The sequence below is a fragment of the Macaca thibetana genome, chromosome 7, assembly GCF_024542745.1.
Source record: "Macaca thibetana thibetana isolate TM-01 chromosome 7, ASM2454274v1, whole genome shotgun sequence".
Classification (NCBI taxonomy): domain Eukaryota; kingdom Metazoa; phylum Chordata; class Mammalia; order Primates; family Cercopithecidae; genus Macaca; species Macaca thibetana.
The window spans coordinates 124,948,089-124,970,145 of NC_065584.1; the positions used below are offsets into that span (position 1 = coordinate 124,948,089).

General features: G+C 45.4%; 1 protein-coding gene across 2 annotated transcripts; it reads right to left on the minus strand.

The window, feature by feature from the left end:
- Positions 1-7,878: 7,878 nt before the first annotated feature.
- On the minus strand, positions 7,879-21,088 carry CCDC32 (coiled-coil domain containing 32). 2 transcript variants are annotated; one of them, XM_050799589.1, is made up of 4 exons: positions 20,749-21,088; positions 18,472-18,722; positions 11,988-12,144; positions 7,879-8,891 (listed from the first exon to the last, which is right to left on the minus strand). In XM_050799589.1, exons 2-4 carry the CDS (start codon positions 18,713-18,715, stop codon positions 8,735-8,737), a joined length of 558 nt encoding a protein of 185 aa, XP_050655546.1. In that variant the 5' UTR covers positions 18,716-18,722; positions 20,749-21,088; the 3' UTR covers positions 7,879-8,734. The 2 variants fall into 2 exon arrangements, with proteins under 2 accessions (XP_050655546.1, XP_050655545.1); XM_050799588.1 differs by having other exon boundaries at positions 18,472-18,727; positions 20,749-21,086.
- Between the last annotated feature and the right edge of the window lie 969 nt (positions 21,089-22,057).

Sequence of the window (22,057 nt, forward strand, 5' to 3'; positions counted from 1 at the left end):
GAGAGCCTGAAGCTCCCAAGACAGACACTCAGGTGCCACACTTCCCTCCACTCAGTGACCAAGCCCCAGTGGTTCTCCTTACAAATGCTCCCATATCCACTTCTCTCTAGTCTTGCTGCCATACCTCATTCATGTAACTATCATCTCTTCAAAGATTTATTCTGCTCCATTCTCTCTCTCTTTACCTTCTGAGACTGGAATCACACGTATATTAGACTGTTATTGTCCCTCAGCTCTTAAAGGTTTTGCTTTGTTTTGCTTTCCCCCTATCCCAGTTTCTTTTCCCCCATCCCAGTTTCTCTTTGTGTTTTAGGATTCAGATAATTTTTATTGACCAGTTCAAGTTCACTGGTTCTTCACCTATGCCTACCTACTGAAAAGCCTGTGGAAGCAATTCATCTCTAATATCATGTTTTTTATTTCTAGCATTTCCATTTGACTTTTCCTTTTTCTTTCTTTTTTTTTTTCCTGAGACAGTGTCTCACCCTGTCACCCAGGCTGGAGGGCAGTGGCATGATCTTGGCTCAGTGCAACCTCTGCCTCCTGGGTTCAAGTGATTCTCTTGCCTCAGCCTCCCAAGTAACTGGGACTACAGGCATGAGCCACTATGCCTGGCTAATTTCTGTATTTTTTGGTGAGATGGGGTCTCATGTTGCCCAGGCTGGTCTCAAACTCATGTGCTCATGTGCTCCTCCTGCCTTGGCCTCCCCAAGTGCTGGTATTACAGGCATGAGCCACCACGCCCAGCCCCATTTCACTTTCTCTTAGTTTCCATGTCTCTGCCAAAATTCCCTGTCTGTTCATGCAAGTTGCCCACCTTTCCCCACTAGACCCCATAGTAATTGTAATTATTTTAAGTCCCTCTGCGATAGTTCCAACATCTGCGTCATCGGTGAGTCTGGTTGTGTTGATTCATCTTCTGATAATGGATTGGGTGGTTTTCTTCTTGCCGTTTTGTGTGTTTTGCTATTTTATATTTTATTTTATTATTATTATTTTATTTTGAGACGGAGTCTTGCTCTGTTGCCCAGGCTGGAGTGCAGTGGGGCCATCTCAACTCACCGCAACCTCACCCTCCCATGTTCAAGTGCTTCTCCTGCCTCAGCCTCTGGAGTAGCTGGGACTACAGGCACATGCCACCAATGCCTGGCTAATTTTTGTATTTTTAGTAGAGATGGGGTTTCACCATGTTGACCAGGCTGGTCTCAAACTCCTAACCTCAGGTCATCCACCTGTCTCGGCCTCCCAAAGTGCTAGGATTACAGGTGTGAGCCATAGTGCCCAACCTGTGTTTTGCAGTTTTTTAACTGAATGCCCATGGTGTATGGAACCGCAGAGACTGAGCTAAATAGTATCTGTGTCTGGGAGTGAGGCTGCCTCGTCTGTCAGCCCCACTGACAGAAGGTTGAGTCTGGTGGGTTGGTCTGGGGAGTTGAGTCAGTCTTGTTAGGAACTGGACAGGATTTGGGTTTGGTTGTACTCTCATTACCTTCAGTGCACCCCAGTTCCTCTAGTGGTGGGCTGCTTAGAGTGGGGACTGGGGTGTCAGGGCTTCCTCAGTGCTGCTGTCCCACACCCAGCTTTTCAGCCGGTAAGAGACATCCGTTGCTTGTGATCTGGTGCCAGGCTCAGGCAGGGCAGGGCAGGGTTGATTCTGTTACCCTGGCCCAGCTTCAGTCTTAAATAGGTCCTAGATACCTGAGCTTCAGCAGTGGGACTTTCTCAGTGTTTCTGTCCCTCTTCCCTATGGCAGCCAAACTCTGCCTTATATGTGGTTCATCTAGGATTAGCCAAAGTTCTTGCCTTCCCCACAACAGAGTGGACCTTCACTTGACTCTTCACCCCAGGACAGTTTCCTGCTTCTGTTCCTGGGTAGGGGTTTCTGCTTCTAGTCCCAGGAGCAATGGGTCTTTGCCTGTTCAAGAAGGGCAAGAAGGTTTTGACACCTCACCAAAAGCAGATAAGTTTTGCTTTTATTCCTCCCACTGAAGCAAATGTTTGTTACCCTCCACCGAGGCTTAAGGCTTTTGCTTAAAGGGGAGGACTGTGGAAGTTGAGGTTTTTTGCCTTCCACCAGCCTTGATCAACCTCTGTACGCATGAATCACCAAGGAAGAACAGTCCCTCCATTTCCTGCCCTGCTCCCACTTTTCCCCATGAACCCCAGGGGAGGCCTATAGAAAAAAGGTTGCCTTTGCATGCACTCCCGTGTCTAGAATCCTATTCAGCTATTCTATACTAACATGTTAGACCACATGTGGACTTCACAAATTTGTTAACATTTTTATTGGTTTTTTTCTTACCCACTTGTAAGACAGCCACATCTTTGTCAAAGTTGAAACAGTCGATGTGTCACTCTCTCTCCTTCTATTTCCTCTCACTCCTATTCATTTCTATGGACTCAGCTCCCTTAACACTCTCTCTCTTTTATTTGGTTGCCTTGTGACCTTGGCTTTCTGATGGGCTCAAGAAAAGTTATGATTTTATATACCTGCTTTTTCACATTGTTAGGACGGAAGGGGCATTTTCTTGCAGTATTCTACATCCTAAATGGAAAAAGTTCTCAAGTACTATCATCTCTATCTTAGACAACTGCAACCACCTCACAGCTGGATTCTTGCGTCAAATTTTGCCCCTCTCCCTACTGTAGCCAGCATAAGTATTAAATTCTGCAACCATCGCAGACTAGAGGGGACTGCAAAATAAAATACTTTAAAATTAGCTACTTAAAACCTGAAACTTAGCTTATGGTGCATTGGTTATCTATTGCTGAGTAACAAATCCACCCAAAACTTAGTGGTTTAAAACATGACATTTATTTTGCTCATGAATGTGCAGGGCTTTGCAGGGACAGTTTGTCTCTGTACCACCTGGTGTCACTTGGGACATTAAAAGCTGGGGGATGAAATCATTTGACTTACTTACTTATATGTCTGATGCCTGGGGTGGGAAGACTCAAACAGCTGGGACTCCCTGGGCTTCTCTATCTCTGTGGCCGACTTCTTACATGCCGGCTCAGAACTACCAAGGAGCATGCTGAGAGAGAGAGAGAGACCCCAGGTGGAGTGCTTTTATGACCTTGCCTCAGAAGTCCCGTTATTTGTGCTGTACTCTATTAGCAAGGCAGTTACATAGGTCTGCCCAGGTTCAAAGGGAGGGAATATTGACCGAAGATCTCAGTGGAGGAGTGTCCACATCACACTGGAACATGAATGAGTGGGATGGGATACACTGATTTGGCCATCTTTGGAAAATACAGTCTGCCATACATGATTCTACTTGTTCTGTAATAGTGAAAAAATAACAATACAAATTGAAGTAGAAAATAAAAACAAAGAGGCCGGGCGCGGTGGCTCAAGCCTGTAATCCCAGCACTTTGGGAGGCCGAGATGGGCGGATCACGAGGTCAGGAGATCGAGACCATCCTGACTAACACGGTGAAACCCCGTCTCTACTAAAAATACGAAACTTAGCCGGGCGCGGTGGCGGGCGCCTGTAGTCCCAGCTACACGGGAGGCTGAGGCAGGAGAATGGCGTGAACCCGGGAGGCGGAGCTTGCAGTGAGCTGAGATCCGGCCACTGCACCCCAGCCTGGGCGGCAGAGCGAGACTCCGCCTCAAAAAAAAAAAAAAAAAAAAATAAAAAAAAAACAAAGAAAAACCATTTCGCATAGACATGTATCGCTGTCAAGTGTGAATAACTTGTCCACCCGCAATCACTTTAATTATGGCATACCCATGGCAGCCATAACCTTCTAGATGTAAATCTTATTTTGTCACTGCCCTTTTTTTTTTTTTTTTTTTTTTTGAGAGGGAGTCTCGCTCTGTCGCCCAGGCTGGAGTGCAGTGGCCGGATCTCAGCTCACTGCAAGCTCCGCCTCCCGGGTTTACGCCATTCTCCTGCCTCAGCCTCCCAAGTAGCTGGGACTACAGGCGCCCGCCACCTCGCCCGGCTAGTTTTTTGTCTTTTTAGTAGAGACGGGGTTTCACCGTGTTAGCCAGGATGGTCTCGATCTCCTGACCTCGTGATCCACCCGTCTTGGCCTCCCAAAGTGCTAGGATTACAGGCTTGAGCCACCGCGCCCGGCCAATCACTGCCCCTCTTAAAATCAGTCCTTCCTGTTCTCCCACAATAAACTCCAAACTCCTTAACATGGTTTATAAAACTCTTCACACCTGGCCTTGTTTAGTAATTTCCACCCTTACCTCTTGTCTGGCCCTCCTTTGTTCTTTGTGCTCCAGCTACACTGAACTACCTTCCATCTTCCAAGTTCCGTTTTGCCTTAGGCCTTTGTACATGCTGTTTTCGTCTTCTGGGACTGTTCTTGGTCCCCATGCTCTTACTCTTCTATTTCCTCTCACTCCCATTCATTTCTATGGACTCAGCTCCCCTAACACAGCCTCTCTCCTACCCCACCCCAACTGGTCTAGGGCTCTCACATCTCCATCCCACGTGCTCTCAAAGCACCTTGTGCTTACACCTTCCACAGAATTAATGAGGTAGCTCTAATCCCCCCTCCATCATTCTATGTGGGAAGATGCCATTCTGCTTTATTTAACACCATGCATAGTGCCTGGAACATGGCAGGGGCTCAACAAATATTGGTTAGATGAATGAATCTCTGCCTTAAATAACCTATTTCTGGGTTCAAGTAAACGGTCCTCACACCCACCTAACATCCCAATGGCAGTATCCTATCTTGAGTCTTATAACTAAAGTAGGGCCAAAGCTGGTTGGGATAATTTAGAATTTTCAAGACAACCTTGCCTGCTTCATGTGGCTGGGGCTATTCTCAGCCTTGGAGGACTCCTTCCAAAACAGGGCCAGGGAGAGGCTCCAGGGCTTCCGTCTTCCAGCAATGGTTCTGGTGGGCAGGTCTGCCTGGAAGGGTGCACCTCGGCCACAGCTGGCGGGACGTTTGTTTACTTGCTTTGCCTACAGCCAGGGCCTATTTCTGCATCAGGTATTGGATGCATGCCTGTGTCACTCTAGTGAGGATCTCGCCAGGCACTGAGTGATGAGCACGTGTGATGGGAGAGAACAGCGGCAGTCCCTTAGGTTATCTGCCTGGCTGCAGCCCAGCCTTCTCTGGGTGTACCAAGTCATTACGGCTTGGCCCCTGTTGGTGATTACCCTCCCTTGGCTCTAAGGCTTAGCACTAAATATTGCTCCATTTGCTCTAACTTGCTGCCTATTTCACTAAGGAGGAAGAAGGAAGAAAGTTGGGGGTGATAAGTAAGACTCTCTACCAACTTATAAATCTTACTGGGTTGAGGAAGCCCTAACTGGAGTTCAGGGCCCTGGAGTTTTCAGGGTCAAAGGAAACAGATGAGCATTTTGGGCCAATACTATTTTTTCCTGTGGTTAGTCCCATTACTAAAAAGGAACTGGAACATGAAGAGGTCACGTGACTTATTTATGACCATTCAGTAAGCCACAAGACAGATAAAAGACAGCACTCAAAAGACTCTCAGTTTCCAATGTAGTGCCACTTCACTAGCCTAAGATAAATCTATATTAACAAGTTAGCTTTGGGAGCTAGTGTCAAATTTGGTTTTGGTAAATGGAACATGGCAGGGGCTCAACAAATATTGGTTAGATAAATGAATCTCTGCCTTAAATAACCTATTTCTGGGTTCAAGTGAACAGCCCTCGCACAGACCTAACATCCCAAAGGCAATATCCTGTCTTGAGTCTTATAACTGAAGTAGGGCCAAAGCTGGTTGGGCTCTTTTTTTAAGGCTTTTTTTGGAGCCATTGTTTAAGCTGTCACCTCTAAATCAATTAAGAAACTATAGCTACAACTCACTGGGTTCCCTTCCGTGGAGTCATGCAGAGCCCCTCTCACACCGCACCCAGGTTTACACATGGGCTAGAAACCATTCAACTTACAACTCCGTTTCAGTTCCTCTAAAGCAATTCTCCACCCTCTCATATTCCGATTTCTGTTTCTGAGGTAGAAAATGGGAAGTAGGGAAAAGGCAAAGCTAGAACCTTGCCTGAATGACAGAAACACTATTTTCGGGTATAGAAATATTCTCTTACCGTCCTATGATCTGCACTTTGGGAGAGTGTTTTGAGACCTCATTGTTTTTTTTCTTAAATTGTTGTTTCTGAGGAAGAATAATTTTTGTTTATCATCCAAGGAGAAGAAAAAATTTAGTTTCTCTTTCTTTAAAAAATCCATCCTGAAAGCCATCACTCTTGGAGTGGAGTGAGGCCTGGCGTCTGAACTCCAGGTGGAGATGGCAGCCTGCAAGCCTGGACCAGAGCTGGATGACCGTCAGTACTCTGGCTTCCTCAACGTGCCCAGGGGCCACAGAGAGCCACTCTCTGTGTCACACGTATCCTGCCAATAGAATGCTGTAAGAATAAAGCTACTAAATCTACTAATAAAGGTGTTAACCCAGCCAGGACAACATGGCAAAATCCCATCTCTACAAAAAATATAAAAAATTAGCCGGGCGTGGTGGTGTGCACCTGTAGTCCCAGATACTCGGGAGCCTCAGGCAGGATCACCTGAGCCCAGGAGGTCAAGACTGCGGTGAACTGAGACCATGCCACTGCCCTCCAGCCCTGGTGATAGAGTGAGACCCTGTCTCAAAAAAAAAGAAAAAGTTTAACCATTAGTCAATGGAAAGAGAGGAGGCCGGGCGCGGTGGCTCAAGCCTGTAATCCCAGCACTTTGGGAGGCCGAGATGGGCGGATCACGAGGTCAGGAGATGGAGACCATCCTGGCTAACACGGCGAAACCCCGTCTCTACTAAAAAAATACAAAAAACTAGCCGGGCGAGGTGGCGAGCGCCTGTAGTCCCAGCTACTCGGGAGGCTGAGGCAGGAGAATGGCGTGAACCCGGGAGGCGGAGCTTGCAGTGAGCTGAGATCCGGCCACTGCACTCCAGCCTGGGCAATAGAGCGAGACTCCGTCTCAAAAAAAAAAAAAAAAAAAAAAGAGAGGAAAGGGCCAGGCATGGTGGCTTGCACCTATAATCCCAGCACTTTGGGAGGCCAAGGTGGAAGGATAGCTTGAGCCCAGATGTTCGAGACTAACCTAAGCAAAATAATGTGACCCTGTCTCTATAAAAAAATTTTTTTTAATTAGCCAGGCATAGTGGCACATGCCTATAGTCCCAGCTACTCAGGAGAAGCTAAGCCAGAAGAAGGATGGATTGAGCCTGGGAGGTTGAGGCTGTAGTGAGCCATGACCATCACTATATTCCAGCTTGGGTGACAGACTGAGGAGACCTTGTCTCAGAAAAACAAAAAAAATAAGGAAAAAAGAGGAAAGTATATTTGAATATTACAATAAAAATATTCGTATCACTAAGCAAGTATATGGAACAACCTAATTGGTTCCTGTCTTTTCGGGCAAGGCAAATACTTGATTTAGAAATGAGCAAACAGTAGCTGGGTGTGGTGGCTTGCACCTCTAATTCCAACTACTCAGGAGGCTGAGGTGGGACGATCACCTGAGCTCAGGAGTTTGAGGTTACAGTGAACTATATGATTGTACCACTGCACTGCAGCCTGGGCAACAAAGTGAGACCCTGCCTCAGGAAAAAAAAAAAAAAAAAAGCAAATGTTCTCAGAAGATTGATTGATTTATTCTATTTTTTCTTTTGGCTCCTCTCTGGATCTGAAGATTTTTACAGCCACCCTACTGATCATTAGGGATTTGTAAACTATTACCCAGGAAGAAGGCCCATGGAGCAAAGGCCTCAGAACACCAAAGTCTGGACTGTCTGAGGGCACATGCTAATAACGGGAGTGTGGCAAAGGTGGCCAGCTCCCGTGGCTTGGCATGCATTAGTCTTTACCTCCTGCTGCCTGGAACATCCCTCCGGGAGGAATCGAGTCAACAGCACCACAGACACTGCTATTCCGTTGAGAAAAGTTTTACATGGACAACATATACTGATCATGAACACGATAAACAGGGAGGGAACCTCGGGCTCAGCCAGGAAAGCTGCCACAAGGAAGACGTTTGGAACCATCCAGGAGTAGTGTCAAACACTAACACCATATTTACAAGTCTAATTTGGAACCTGGCCCTTTTTAAGTGCAGGAGGAAGTTGGAGGAGAAGCCATGCATGAAATAAAAAATATATATACACAGACATAAACACCCACATTTTCACACTTCTTTTCTCCGCAAGGAACAAATGAGAGAAAGAAGGCCAGCCTCTCTCTCTGGAGTCTGTACACTTACTACAGATTTGTTAGCGAAGCCCCAGATGGGGCTTGGATTCAAGGAGCAGACTTCACTCTTACTGGCCCCACTCACCCGTGACAGTTCACCAAGGGAATGCTTGGGACACAAGCATGAATGTCCTGAAGAGGCAAGAAAATATATGGCTCACTTAACTTACACATTACACATGAGGGGCCTCAGTTTCTCCAAGTACTTTCACATTCGATCCTTAGCAGACTTCTAATCTGCAGTGACAGAGCTCAGTCAAGCTGAGACACAGAGGAAAGCAGCATTTTCATCCAGCGTGCACTGGGTCAGTCACTTCACCCAAGACAGTCACACATGCCAGCCCCAAGTAAGTCCCTGGGGGCTTGCAGCTGTTTTCTTTGTGGAGTGAAATTTGGGTTTTTTCCCTCAGTGGATTTCTCCCTGCTGCTGCCGCTGAGCTCCACGCTGCTCCCTCTGGACCCGAGACAGCTGCTCCACGTGTGTGAGTGTGTGTAATTTACTGTTCTGCTGCTCCACGTGTGTGAGTGTGTGTAATTTACTGCTCTGCTGCTGCTGGTTTGTCCCCGGCTGCTGGCTCGTCCTTGGCCACTGGCTTCTCAACCTGTGACTCTGGAGGAATCAGATACTGGACCTCCTCTGTGCTGACGGCTACTTTATCCGGCTGCAGCCACCTCTTGAAATGTTCCAAGGTGCTATGAAAGGGCAGAAGAAAAGGGTGGCTGTGTCAGACCTCACTGATTACTTAATGATTATCTCAGTTACTCAAACACTACCTTCCCGCCCACCAGCAATTTCTTCCTACAGTTGTTTTTCACTGCTAACCTGGGGAGTACAAGGATACTTCTATGGCAGCTGTGCATCCTGGCAGCTCTGCGCATAATTTACCCCATAGTGGGCACTTTGGCTACAGGCAGCAGTAGGCCCCCTTCGAATGCAGAGCCTCTGAAGGCTTGATGAGAACCGCTGAAGAGTGTATGCCTCAGTCCTAAAGACCTAAAGATAGGTCTTTTTTCACTCAAAACAGGAGAGGAAAAAAATTGTCAAGGGGAAGAAACACTCAAATAAATACCAAATTATTACTGAGGCAAAAATCTGAGTATCTTTTACCTCTTATAGCTGAGGCAGTCTGGGACTCAATTATAGCACTTACTTGCACTCAGTGATTTTTTTTTTTGTTTTTTCTTTTTGTGGGTTTTTTTGTTTGTTTATTTCATCCTATAGCAAGTCCCTAAGATAAAAACATCTGAGCAGCAAATATTCCCCACAAGAGACTGACCACTATGCCAGAGGGCTCTCTTTTTGTCTGGATCTATAGGGAGAGTAGAGATGTAATTGTCAAGCTCAAGGTCCCCTACCGACCTTCCTTACAGGACCCTGTACCCTAAAGCTATTAGACGTTCACAGTACAATATAAATGACTAGAAATAATGTAAACCTTATTCAATGCTCCTCAATAGCACAAAGTCTCAACCCAAGAAAGAATACCGTAACAGCAGATTTTAGGCCTCTCTTGGTGTATGGGGGAATTATGTTTTGGACAGCTGGATTTCTCAGCCCATTACTCCCTTGCCAAAAGCATACCACAAGGAGGATCACCTACCTGGCCCTCACATACGTGAAGACCTATACAACCCCATTATAAAATGGCCTCTGTTTAAAAGATAAACTTTGAAGAACTAGTGTTTCCTGGTGTTTTTTCTGGACAATGATAGAGAGAAACATTCCCACAGATGTAGGCTCTGGGGAAAAATCTAAATGTCAGAGGGCAATGAGAGCAGCTGACTGACTCTAGTGCTCACAGGTCAGGGGAATCAGGTGTGACACAGCATTTAATCTTCATTTACCACACTTTTCATAGAATTGTTCAAATTATTTCCATAGAGAAGGGAAAATCCACATTGTTTTACATATTGATAAATACATAGGAACATGCTGATCTGATTTCAGAGAAAGAGGATTTCTACTTGAGAATGACACGGGAAAAAGTTTTGTCTTTTCTTCTCAGAGCTGGAGAGAAGGGAGGTATTCAGGGGGAGAGAGAATATAAGTAAATACAAAATTATCAGTGGGTCAGGAGTCTGCATCTTCAAATCTCCTATGTTTGGAGCAATTTAAGACTTAATTAGGTCGGACCTTTAGAGATAGAAAAGAGCAAAATGTATATGATTTCCTGAACCCTCAGAGGACAGTTGGCCTGACCTTAGATGCTACACTGATTTTGAAGCATCTAGAGGCATGCTCATTCAGCATTTGAGATAATGTAAGGGAAAGTATTTTGCAAATTTGCAAGTAAATGTACATATGAAGTTTTATTCACATACTGTCCTGATTTCAGCAGCAGTACTTCTGACATGATGGGACTCTGAACACCAATGTCCATATGTTGCAAACCTATGGACAAACCCTAAGACCTTTTGTTAAAATTCAATTTTTTACTCCCCCCATTGATTTTTACTTTGAATAATTTCTTACTAACTCTAAAATTCTGTTAGAAAGGATAACATTAGTAACACTTCTATAGTGCTTGCCATGTGCTAGGCATTGTTCTATACCCTTTACATATAGTAACTTGTTTAACCCTCATAACAACTTACGAGGTAAGAGCTGATTGCTCCCATTTCACAGATCAGGAAACTGAGGCACACACAGGTTACTTACCCAAGAACATACAACCAGTAAGTGGCAGAGCCGATTTCCTGAGTGTCGAGCCCCATTCCTCCTCACTGGGGCAGGGCAGCATGTCCTCTCTACCTCTCTATCTTTCTGCATCTAAATTACTTGCATCTAAACTACTTTCTGCATCTAAACTACTGTTCAAGTCCTGCCTCCCTCTATGGCAAAACACCAAAGCCAGGAGGGAGCTCAGCGGTCTCTCAATTCCCAAAGCACGTTCTGTCACTTGTACTAAACTGGCCCTTCTCTTATTACTGCCTGGTATTGTTACATATATTTGTCATCTGCCCGCAAGTAGTTTTGAGGACAAAAACAAATGGGTCTAAAACTTCCTTATACCATTCCCTCCATGATGCCAAAGCACAGTGCTATCACACAATGGATGCTTAATCCATTCATTCATTTAGTCTACATAAATTCATTCAGTGGCTACAATCTGACAAAAATTCTGTAAGGCAGGCCGAGTGCAGTGGCTCATACTTGTAATCCCAGCACTTTGTGAGGCCAAGGCAGGCATATCACCTGAGGTCAGAAGTTCAAGACCAGCCTGGCCAACATGGTGAAACCCCATCTCTACTAAAAATACAAAAATTAGCTAGGTATGGTGGCACACGCCTGTAGTCCCAGCTACTCAGGAAGCTGAGGCACAAGAATTGCTGGAACCCAGTAGGCAGAGATTGCAGTGCGCCAAGATCGTGCCAATGTACTCCAGCCTGGGCAACAGAGCAAGATTCCATCTCAAAAAAAAAAAAAAAAAAAAAAATTTGTGGGGCAGTGGAAATTCAGAGGTAAGAAGAGAGCGTTCCAGAAAATAATCTCTCTGAAGAGTAAATGGTTTTTCCTTTTGTTACAGTAACATGTTTTCCAAACCTCATGAGAAACAATTCAAAAACATAAGAGAGATTGATTAATTACTACTTTCTCAAGTCACTGCATACTTAAAAATGAACACAATGGTTTATCCTTAACTCTATTCATATGTGACCAACATGTAGCTGCAGTATTTGCCTTTTGGCAAAGAAGTCTGTTCTTAAAAATCTACTGCTGGGCTAAAAACAAGTAGAACAACTACATAAAGGCTGATTTCAGCTGGGACTAGATGGGGAATTGATTACCTCTCATCAGAATCAAGTCCATCCACAAAGAACTCTGAAGCTAACTTCTCCTGGAGGAACCGATCCCAGCATTCCTTCTTGGCTTGGGCCAGAGTTCGAAGCATGTCCTTGGAAGTCACTTCCTGATTTAAACCTTTGATTCTTCTTAGCTTCTTCTCTACAGAGAGAAGTAGAGCTTAATAAGGAAAATGAGTATGACATGAAATTTTAACTAAATCTAAAACTCAAAATACCAACTTAAAAAAATCTCTGATGAGGACATCCACACTCCCTGCCAAAGAGGTCATTTTTTAAGGACAGATAAAAGGGAATTGAACAGTCTTCTTTTTTCCTTCACAAAGTCCTCACCCTGCATTGTATCAAATAAATGTCTAACCCGAGAAAAGGGAAAAGCCATAGGTTCTCATAAATAAATCAATGGCATGTTTTCTTTGAAATCACATAAGCCCAGCAGGTATCTCTCTAAGGAATGGTTGTTTTCCCTGGTTTGACATGTGTATACTACTGTCTTTTTTCAACTCCTTGAAAATAATCTGTCAGGAGTAAGTGGTTTTTCTTTTTGTTACAGTAACATGAAGTGGTTTCCAAATCTCATGAGAAAGAATTAGAGAAAATGATGAAAGATCCAACAGTTCATTAGGTATTAAAATTGACTTGATGAGAATTCAATAAGAGACCTTTAAAATCTCTATGTGTGATTAAATTATTGATAAAAAGAATCTCCCGATATTTTTAAACTTGCTCAACTTGTGGCCTGGATGTTGGAGTCTAACAAAAACAAATGTCTTCTAATCCCATGACAGTGCTCCATATGGCTTCTTGATGATAGAGGTTAAATTACTCTTGTTTGCATTTTAACTCTAATTGTCTAACAGATTTCCCCTTTTGAAGAATGCAAGAAAGGACATCACCATTTACCGTCTGCCTTAATTTAGTTTTGCCTTCAACTATAAGTACATAGGTAAATGATGGCATGGTGGGGTGGTGAACATCAAGCTTAGAGCCAATAGAAACTATGATTTGCAGTTCTGTTTTCATTTCTAAAAAAGTCACATCAGCTAACACCCACTGATCAAAACAAATACCTTTTGTTCCTGTTATTACCACCGTGAACTCAACCATGTTAAAAAAACCCTGCAGTTGATAAATGTTAAATATTTGCAGGGTTTGTTTTCTCCTTGAGGATATAAAAAGGGTTATCCATAGCATACATTTAAGTTTTTAATTACTGCTGTTATCAGTGGATTCTCTTTGATATAAGTTATTTAGCAATAAAAACAATCTTCATATTGTCTGGCCTCAGTTGTCAAGGTGGAAGGTACTCTTTTGGGCCGGAAAAGGTCCTCCCCTCTCTAAGTATGCTGAGTCCCTGGTCAGGTGTGATTTCAACAGGGCAGGCAGAAACAGGCACTAACACATCCCTGTCTGCCGCTGTCTCCCAGTCCGTGCCATAGGCAACAGAAATGACTCTTATTTTCTTCAGAGATAAAAACTTCTTTTTTTTTTTTTGAGACGGAGTCTCGCTCTGTCACCCAGGCTGGAGTGCAGTGGCCGGATCTAGCTCACTGCAAGCTCCGCTTCCCGGGTTTACGCCATTCTCCTGCCTCAGCCTCCCGAGTAGCTGGGACTACAGGCGCCCGCCACCTCGCCCGGCTAGTTTTTTGTATTTTTTAGTAGAGACGGGGTTTCACCGTGTTAGCCTGGATGATCTTGATCTCCTGACCTCGTGATCCGCCAGTCTCGGCCTCCCAAAGTGCTGGGATTACAGGCTTGAGCCACCTCGCCCGGCCCGAAAACTTCTTAACTGACTTTAGAAAAGATCATTAACTTTCCAAGCCAGTCTTCACTAATCAGAATCATCACTGTCTTCATTAAACTTTTTCTTTCTTTTTTTTTTTTTTTGAGATGGAGTCTCGCTCTGTCACCCGGGCTGGGGTGTAGTAGCATGATCTCACTCAGCTCACTGCAAGCTCCGCCTCCTGGGTTCAAGGGATTCTCCTGCCTCAGCCTCCCAAGTAGCTGGGATTACAGGTGCACACCATCACACCTGGCTAATATTTGTATTTTCAGTAGAGACAGGGTTTTGTCATGTTGGCCAGGATGGTCTTGAACTCCTGACCTCATGTGATCTGCCCGCCTCGGCGTCCTGAAGTGCTCTCTCTCTTTCTCTTCCTCTGTCTCTTTTTCAACAAGGTCTTACTCAGTCACCCAGGCTGGAGTGCAGTGGCATGATCACAGCTCACTGTAACCTTGAACAACTACTAGGCTCAAGCAATCCTCTCACCTCAGCCCCCTGAGTAGCTGAGATTACAGGCATCTACCACTTCAGGCTAATTTTTAAAAATATTTTTGTAAAGACAGTCTCACTATGTTCCCCAGGCTGGTCTCAAACTCTTGGCCTACATGTGATCCTCCCACCTCGGCCTCTCAGAGCGCTGGGATCATAGGTGTGAGCCACCATGCCTGACTTTCATGAAAGTTTCTTAGAAGCCCTCGTCATAGAGCACCAACAAGCCAAGGGATCTGGTTCTTTAGCTTTATCCGATTGCTGCCTCTTCTCCTTATCATCATTAAACAGATGCTTTGGCTACCACATACAGAATTTTCATCCCCTAGGCCATGGCTGCAAGCATTGCTATCCTATCTTTGGTGGCTTCCTGGCAAATTTCACATTACTCCCTATCTTTCTATCACTCCACCTATGTTTTTCTCATATCTTCTTCCTCCAGTACATCATTAACAAAATCCCTTTTGTTTTCGCAAGATATTTCTTAGCTATTATGCAAGCTCTCTTCTGACTCTTCTTTCCGTCTTTCCTCAGAAGCTCCTCCTACCTGAATTGCCTTTCCTTCCTCAAAAAATTATTCCCACGTTTGCAACTGATCTTCGACAAAGCATACAACAACATAAATTGGGGAAAGGACACCCTATTTAACAAACGGTTCTGAGAAAACTGGCTAGCCACGTATAGAAGAATAAAACTAGATCCCTGTCTCTCACCTTATAAAAAAATCAACTCAAGATGAATATGACTTGAAATCTCCAAAATTCTAAAAGAAAACCTAGGAAAAACTCTTCCAGATATTGGCCTAGGCAAAGATTTTTTTTTTTTTTTTGAGACGGAGTTTCGCTCTGTCGCCCAGGCTGAAGTGCAGTGGTACTATCTCGGCTCACTGCAACCTCTGCCTCCCAGGTTCAAGCGATTCTCCTGTCTCAGCCTCCGGAGTAGCTGGGACTACAGGCGTGCGCCACCACGCCCAGCTAATTTTTGTATTTTTAGTAGAGATGGGGTTTCACCATGTTGGCCAGGATGGTCTTGATCTCTTGACGTTGTGATCCACCTGCCTTGGTCTCCCAAAGTGCTGGGATTAAAGGCGTGAGCCACCGCGCCCAGCCTAGGCAAAAAATTTATGACTAAGATCCCAAAAGTAAATGCAACAAAAACAAAAATAAATAAATGGGATCTAATTAAACTAAAAAGCTTCTGTACAGCAAAAGAAATAATCATCAGCATAAACAGACAACCCATGGAATGGGAGAAAGTATTTGCAAACTATGTATCTAACAAAGGACTAAAATCCAGATTCTACAAGGTGCTCAAACAAATCAGAAAGAAAAAAACAAATAATCCCATCAAAAAGTGGGCAAATGACGTGAATAGACATTTCTCAATGGGATTTGAGAAGATATACAAATGGCTAACAAACATGAAAAAATGCTCAGAATCACTAATCATCAGGAAAATGCAAGTCAAAATGATGAGATACTACCTTACCCCAGCCGGAATGGCCACTATTAAAAAGTCAAAAAACAATAGATGTTGACATGGATGTGGTAAAAAGAGAATCCTCATACACTGCTGATGGGAATGTAAATCAGTACAACCTCTATGGAAAACATAGGGCGATTTCTCAAAGAACTAAGAGTAGATCTACCATTTGATCCAGCAATCCCACTACAAGGTGTTTACCCAAAGGAAAAGAAGTCATTATATCAAAAAGACACCTGCACACATGTTTCACAATTCATAATTGCAAAGATACGGAAGCAACCTAAGTGCCCATCGAGCAATGAGTGGATAAAGAAAATATGGAATATATACACCATAGAAGACTACTCAGCCATAAGAAAGAATAAAATAATGTCTTCTGCAGCAACTTAGACGGAGCTGGAGGCCATTATCCTCTAAGTGAAGTAACTCAGGAATGGAAAACAAAATGCCATACGTTCTCACTTATAAGTGGGAGCTAAGCTATGGGTACACAAAGGTATACAAAGTGGTATATTGGCCAGGCACTGGCCACACCTGTAATCCTAGCACTTTGGGAGGCAGAGGCGGGTGGATCACGAGGTCAGGAGTTCGAGACCACCCTGACCAACATGGTGAAACTCTGTCTCTACTAAAAACACAAAAATTAGCCAAGCGTGGTGGCAGGCGCCTGTAATCCTAGCTACTGAGGAGGCTGAGGCAGCAGAACTGCTTGAACCCATGGGACGGAGGTTGCAGTGAGCCGAGATCGTGCCACTGCACTCCAGCCTGGGCGACAGAATAAGACTCGGTCTCAAAAAAAAAAAAAAAAAAAACCAAAAAACGACAAAGTGGTGTACTGGACTTTGGAGATTCAGAAGTGGGGAGGTTTGGAGAGGGGTGAAAGATAAAAAACTACACATTGGATACAATGTCCACTACTTGGGTGATGGGTGCACTAAAATCTCAGACTTTGCCACTATACAATTAATCCACATAGCCAAAAACCGCTTGTACAGCAAAAGCTATTGAAGTAAAAAAATTAGGGCCAAGCGCGGTGGCTCACGCCTGTAATCCCAGCACTTTGGGAGGCCAAGGTGGGCCTTACTCCCAGGTTTGGTTTCGTGAAACATGGATGGATCTCATGGTTGTTCCACAATAAAAGGATATTACAGTTCTAAAGACTGCCCATCACTGCCCTAGACTGATATTTCCTTTTCTCCTAGCATGGGACAATTTGAATCTCTTTCCTGTGTTTGGAATCTCTCTAGATACTTATACTATGGCCACAGGACAGGGTACTGAAAATGTGTTCAGGAAATATTTTTAAAAATAAAATGGCTAACAAGAGGCAGAATGAATCTTATGTCAATGTGCTCCCATTCTCAACAATCAATCAATTTATTACGTTTTTCAAACTCTAGCATCAGAAATCACATTTAGCCCTGGGGCCATCACATTTTCTTGCAGGATGGCATAAGGTTTAACACTTTTTGGCCGGGCGCGGTGGCTCAAGCCTGTAATCCCAGCACTTTGGGAGGCCGAGACGGGCGGATCACGAGGTCAGGAGATCGAGACCATCCTGGCTAACACAGTGAAACCCCGTCTCTACTAAAAACTACAAAAAACTAGCCGGGCGAGGTGGCGGGCGTCTGTAGTCCCAGCTACTTGGGAGGCTGAGGCAGGAGAATGGCGTGAACCTGGGAGGCAGAGCTTGCAGTGAGCTGAGATCCAGCCACTGCACTCCAGCCTGGGCGGCAGAGCGAGACTCCGTCTCAAAAAAAAAAAAAGGTTTAACACTTTTGTTATTTGAATATATGGGCAACCAACAGTAGGCAAGAGGGTTCTACAGAATGCCAAGAAATCAAACGGCATTTAGATGAACTGGTCAGAAGCAGGAAGTGACAAAAACTGTTTTAAGAGCTGCTCGGCTAGTGGCGGTGGCTCATGCCTGTAATCCCAGAGCTTTGGGAGGCTGAGGTGGGTGGATCACCTGAGGTCAGGCATTTCAGACCAGCCTAGCCAACATGGTGAAATGAAACCCCATCTCTACTAAAAATACAAAAAATTAGCCGGGTGTTGTGCCAGGCGCCTGTAATCCCAGCTACTCAGGAGGCTGAGGCAGGAAAATCGCTTGAACCCCGGAGGCGGAGGTTGCCGTGAGCTAAGATCGCACCATTGCACTCCAGCCTGGGCAACAAGAGTGAAAGTCTCAAAATATTAAAAACAAAAAACAAAAACGAGAAAAAGATCTGTTCAAGGAAAACGGGGCTGCTTCCCAACAGCCAGCTTGAAACATCCCTTGGAATTATATCTGACAGATACATGTGACAGGAATAACAACAACACAAAAGGGTAGGAAACTGGCGCGGTGGCTCAAGCCTGTAATCCCAACACTTTGGGAGGCTGAGGCAGGCGGATCACGACGTCAGGAGATTGAGACCATCCTGGCTAACATGGTGAAACCCCGTCTCTACTAAAAATACAAAAAATTAGCCGGGCGCGGCGGCAGGCGCCTGTAGTCCCAGCTACTGGGGAGGCTGAGGCAGGAGAATGGCGTGAACCCGGGAGGCGGAGCTTGCAGTGAGCCGAGATCACACCACTGCACTCCAGCCTGGGCGACAGAGCGAGATTCCGTCTCAAAAAAAAAAAAAAAAAGAAAAGAAAAAAAAGAACAGGAAACCAAGTTTGATGTAACAGAACTTCAATATGCTTACCTAGAGCCGTCAAACTTACCTAGAGATGCTAAATACACTTCTGAATCCTGCAAGGGAGCCCAAGGCTTTACAGCCGGCTGGACGGCAAAGTCAGCCACCTCCCTCTGGCCTTCACCTTCAGGGTAAGAATCCACAAAGGAGTCTGAGAAGGAATTGTTAGCACCATCTTCTTGGTCAGCATTTGGCAGACAGGAACAAATTTCAGCCCAGAGATCCTGGCCAGATCTTGTGGCTGTAGAGTCAGCGCTCTCAAACATTTTCATTTGGAATCTGTGCTATAAAACAGAAGCTCAAGTGAGTAAGAACTGGCTTTAAGAATACAGCATAAGGTTGGGCACAGTGGTTCACGCTTGTAATCCCAACACCTTGGGAAGCTGAGACAGGCAGATAATTTGAGGCCAGCAGTTCGAGACCAGCCTGGGAAACACGGCAAAATCCCATCTATACTAAAAATACAAAAATTAGACAGGTGTGGTGGCACATGCCTGTAGTCCCAGCTACTCCAGAGGCTGAGGAAGGAGGATCACCTGAGCCCAGGAGATAGAGGCTGCAGTGAGTGGTGATCACGCCACTGCACTCCAGCCTGGGTGACACTGCGAGACCCTGTCTCATAAATAAATAAACAAAATAAAAATAAAAATGGAATTCCTGGCCAGGTGCAGTGGCTCACGCCTGTAATCCCAGCACTTTGGGAGGCCGAGGCGGGCGGATCAGGAGGTCAGGAGATCGAGACCATCCTGGCTAACACAGTGAAACCCCGTCTCTACTAAAAATACAAAAAATTAGCCGGGCGTGGTGGCGAGTGCCTTTAGTCCCAGTTACTCGGGAGGCTGAGGCAGGAGAATGGCCTGAATCCGAGAGGCAGAGCTTGCAGTGAACCGAGATCCCGCCACTGCACTCTAGCCTGGGCGACAAAGCGAGACTCCGTCTCAAAAAAAAAAAAAAAAAAAAAAAGGAATTCCTACAAGCCATACACAAAAGGCAGATACTGTGATTCCGCTTATATAAGGTACCTGAGTAGTCAAATTCATACATACAGAAAATAGGATGGTGGGAGCTGGGAGGTAGAAAGAATGGGGAGTTACTGTTTAATGGGTATACAGTTTCAGTTTGAGAAAATGAAAAAGTTCTGGAGATGCATGGTGGTTATGGTTGCACAACAATATGACCACTGAATCATACACACAAAAATAGTTAAAATGGTCAATTTTGGCCGGGCGTGGTGGCTGACGCCTGTAATCCCAGCACTTTGGGAGGCTGAGGCTGGTGGATCACGAGTTCAGGAGATGGAGACCATCCTGGCTAACACGGTGAAACCCCATCTCTACTAAAACTACAAAAAAAAAAAAAAAAAAAAAATTAGCCAGGCGTGGTGGCGGGCGCCTGTAGTCCCCGCTACACAGGAGGCTGAGGCAGGAGAATGGCGTGAACCCGGGGGGCGGAGCTTGCAGTGAGCCACTGCAAGCTCAATTTTATGCTGCATGTTAATTTTATGCTACATGTATTTTAACACACACACAAACACACGAATCTCTAGGGCATTTCCAGTGTGGACAACCAGCCTGCATTTTTCTCCAAAGATCTCCAAAATGCAACAGTTCTATCCCCAGTCAATTAAATTCTTTTTTCTTTTTTTTTTTTTTTTTTTTTTTTTTGAGACTGAGTCTCGCTCTGTCGCCCAGGCTGTAGTGCAGTGGCGCTACGGATGAAGATCCTGGTTGGTAAAAAGTGTCTGTCAGAGAGTACTGTCACAGTGCAAGGGCTATGTTGCTCAGCGCATGCAGTTCAGCCATATGCCTCACGTTCTTATTTTAACATAAACACTGAAAGGTAGGTATTCTCACCATTTTACAGATGAAAAAACAGGTTCAGAAGGGTAACTTGCTCCAGGGCACATTATTGATATGTGGGGAATCCTTGAATGGAAACCAGATCTGTACTGCTCCAGAATCCATGTTTTTATCAAATACTATCCTGCCTGTTTGGAAAATATAACGAAATCAGCCCAAGCAAGGGCAGGTAGGAAAAGCTATAACTATCTAGGCATATAGTATAGGCTGACACCTTCTTTCAAGAGGGGACTTAGAGATCAGGAAGGCTGCCTGAGGCAAGGTCTGAATAAAGCCAGGAGACAGAGCACAGCCAGCGTAAAGGCCGGAAGTAAAAGGGACAGATATGCGACGGCGGTCCTGGGTGAACTGATGTCTAGGGCTACAGTGAACCCCCAACCCGAAGTCGTCTGAAGCCACCCAAAACCAAAACTTTGTTCACACCAGAGTCCCGCATGGCCCCTTACCCCAGGGCAAGGCGTCCAGAACCGCGCAGGAAATTCCGGAGTCCAGATCCCAGGCCTCAGTCGCTCAGGTCTCTAGGGCTGTCTGGACGGGATGAATCAGGTCCCAAGGCCTCTATGTGGTATTCCAGGGCCGGGCCAGAGTGGGAGATCCAAAACGCTGGGCACCCCAGCCCCTCCTCACTTACCGCAACAGCTGCCCAGTAAACGCTTGGCTCAGCTCTGTCGCCTGCAGCCAGGAGGAAATCGGGAGGGGCGGAGTCACCTAGTGACGGAGCCCAGGAGTCCTCCAACTACCTTCCCACCCGACGATGTTCTGTGCGTCGATTGGTCGAGAAGAGTTCAGCGGGGTGAAGAAGTGAGGAGCAACAAGAGGCGAACGGTGGGCGGGGCTCTGGTTGCCGGGAAACGGTGAAGTCACGTGCCCCGAGCATTGCCCCTCCTCCCCTCCCGAGGGCCGGGTTGATTCCTTATAGATCCAGGGTTCCAGTCCCTGCTTGGATAGGGAAGTCCAGTTTCCAAGACTTTTGACTTTTCCTGGTCGCCAGAGCCATTTCACCTCCTCCACAATTCTCTCTGCCGGTGTTTTGTCTTCTAAAAATTTCACCCCTTCGTTACCCAAGTTAGAGCACTCCCGCGGCTCTTTCCTTACTCTCCCAGGAGACCCATGTCTCATTCATCAAATTATGAAGCTTTCCTTTATTCATTTAGTCAGTAGATACCAAGTTCCTGCTGTGTTCTAAGCATTGTGTTAAGCGTGAATTTAAGACACATGTGACTTGGTATAAGTCCTGGAGATCCTTACAGCTTAGTAATGTAGGAAGGGGGTCCGCCATGGAGGCATGAAAGTTTACAAATAACAGTAAACAGTTATAGACGGCCGGGCGCGGTGACTTACGCCTGTAATCCCAGTGTTCTGGGCGGCCGAGGCGGGTGGATCACCTGAGGTCAGGAGTTCGACACCAGCCTGGGTGAAATATGGTGAAACCCTGTCTCTACTAAAAATAGAAAAATAAACTGGGCGTGGTGGCACGTGCCTGGAATCCTAGCTACTCGGGAGACTGAGGCAGGAGAATCGCTTGAACCCAGGAGGCAGAGATTGCAGTGAGCCAAGATCGCGCCACTGCATTCCAGCCTGGGCAACAGAGCAAGAGTCTGCCTCAAAAAAAAAAAAAAAAAAGAGGTTATACAGTATATGATGGAAGTGTGGCCAGAGTACATAAAGGAGACAGTGGTCATGAGAAGTGTGTGTCAGAATGCTTTATTGTTGTTGTTAAAGGAGATGACCTTTGGTATCCTTCAGGGGATGGAT

Excerpts from the sequence above, each read along its gene's own strand:
- CCDC32 (XM_050799589.1), bottom strand. The coding sequence starts at position 18,715 with ATGAAAATGTTTGAGAGCGCTGACTCTACAGCCACAAGATCTGGCCAG. Across the intron at positions 12,145-18,471 it reads AGTGTATTTAGCATCTCTAG|AGAAGAAGCTAAGAAGAATC; the intron begins GTAAGTTTGACG and ends TTCTCTCTGTAG. Across the intron at positions 8,892-11,987 it reads GGACTTGATTCTGATGAGAG|CACCTTGGAACATTTCAAGA; the intron begins GTAATCAATTCC and ends GCCCTTTCATAG.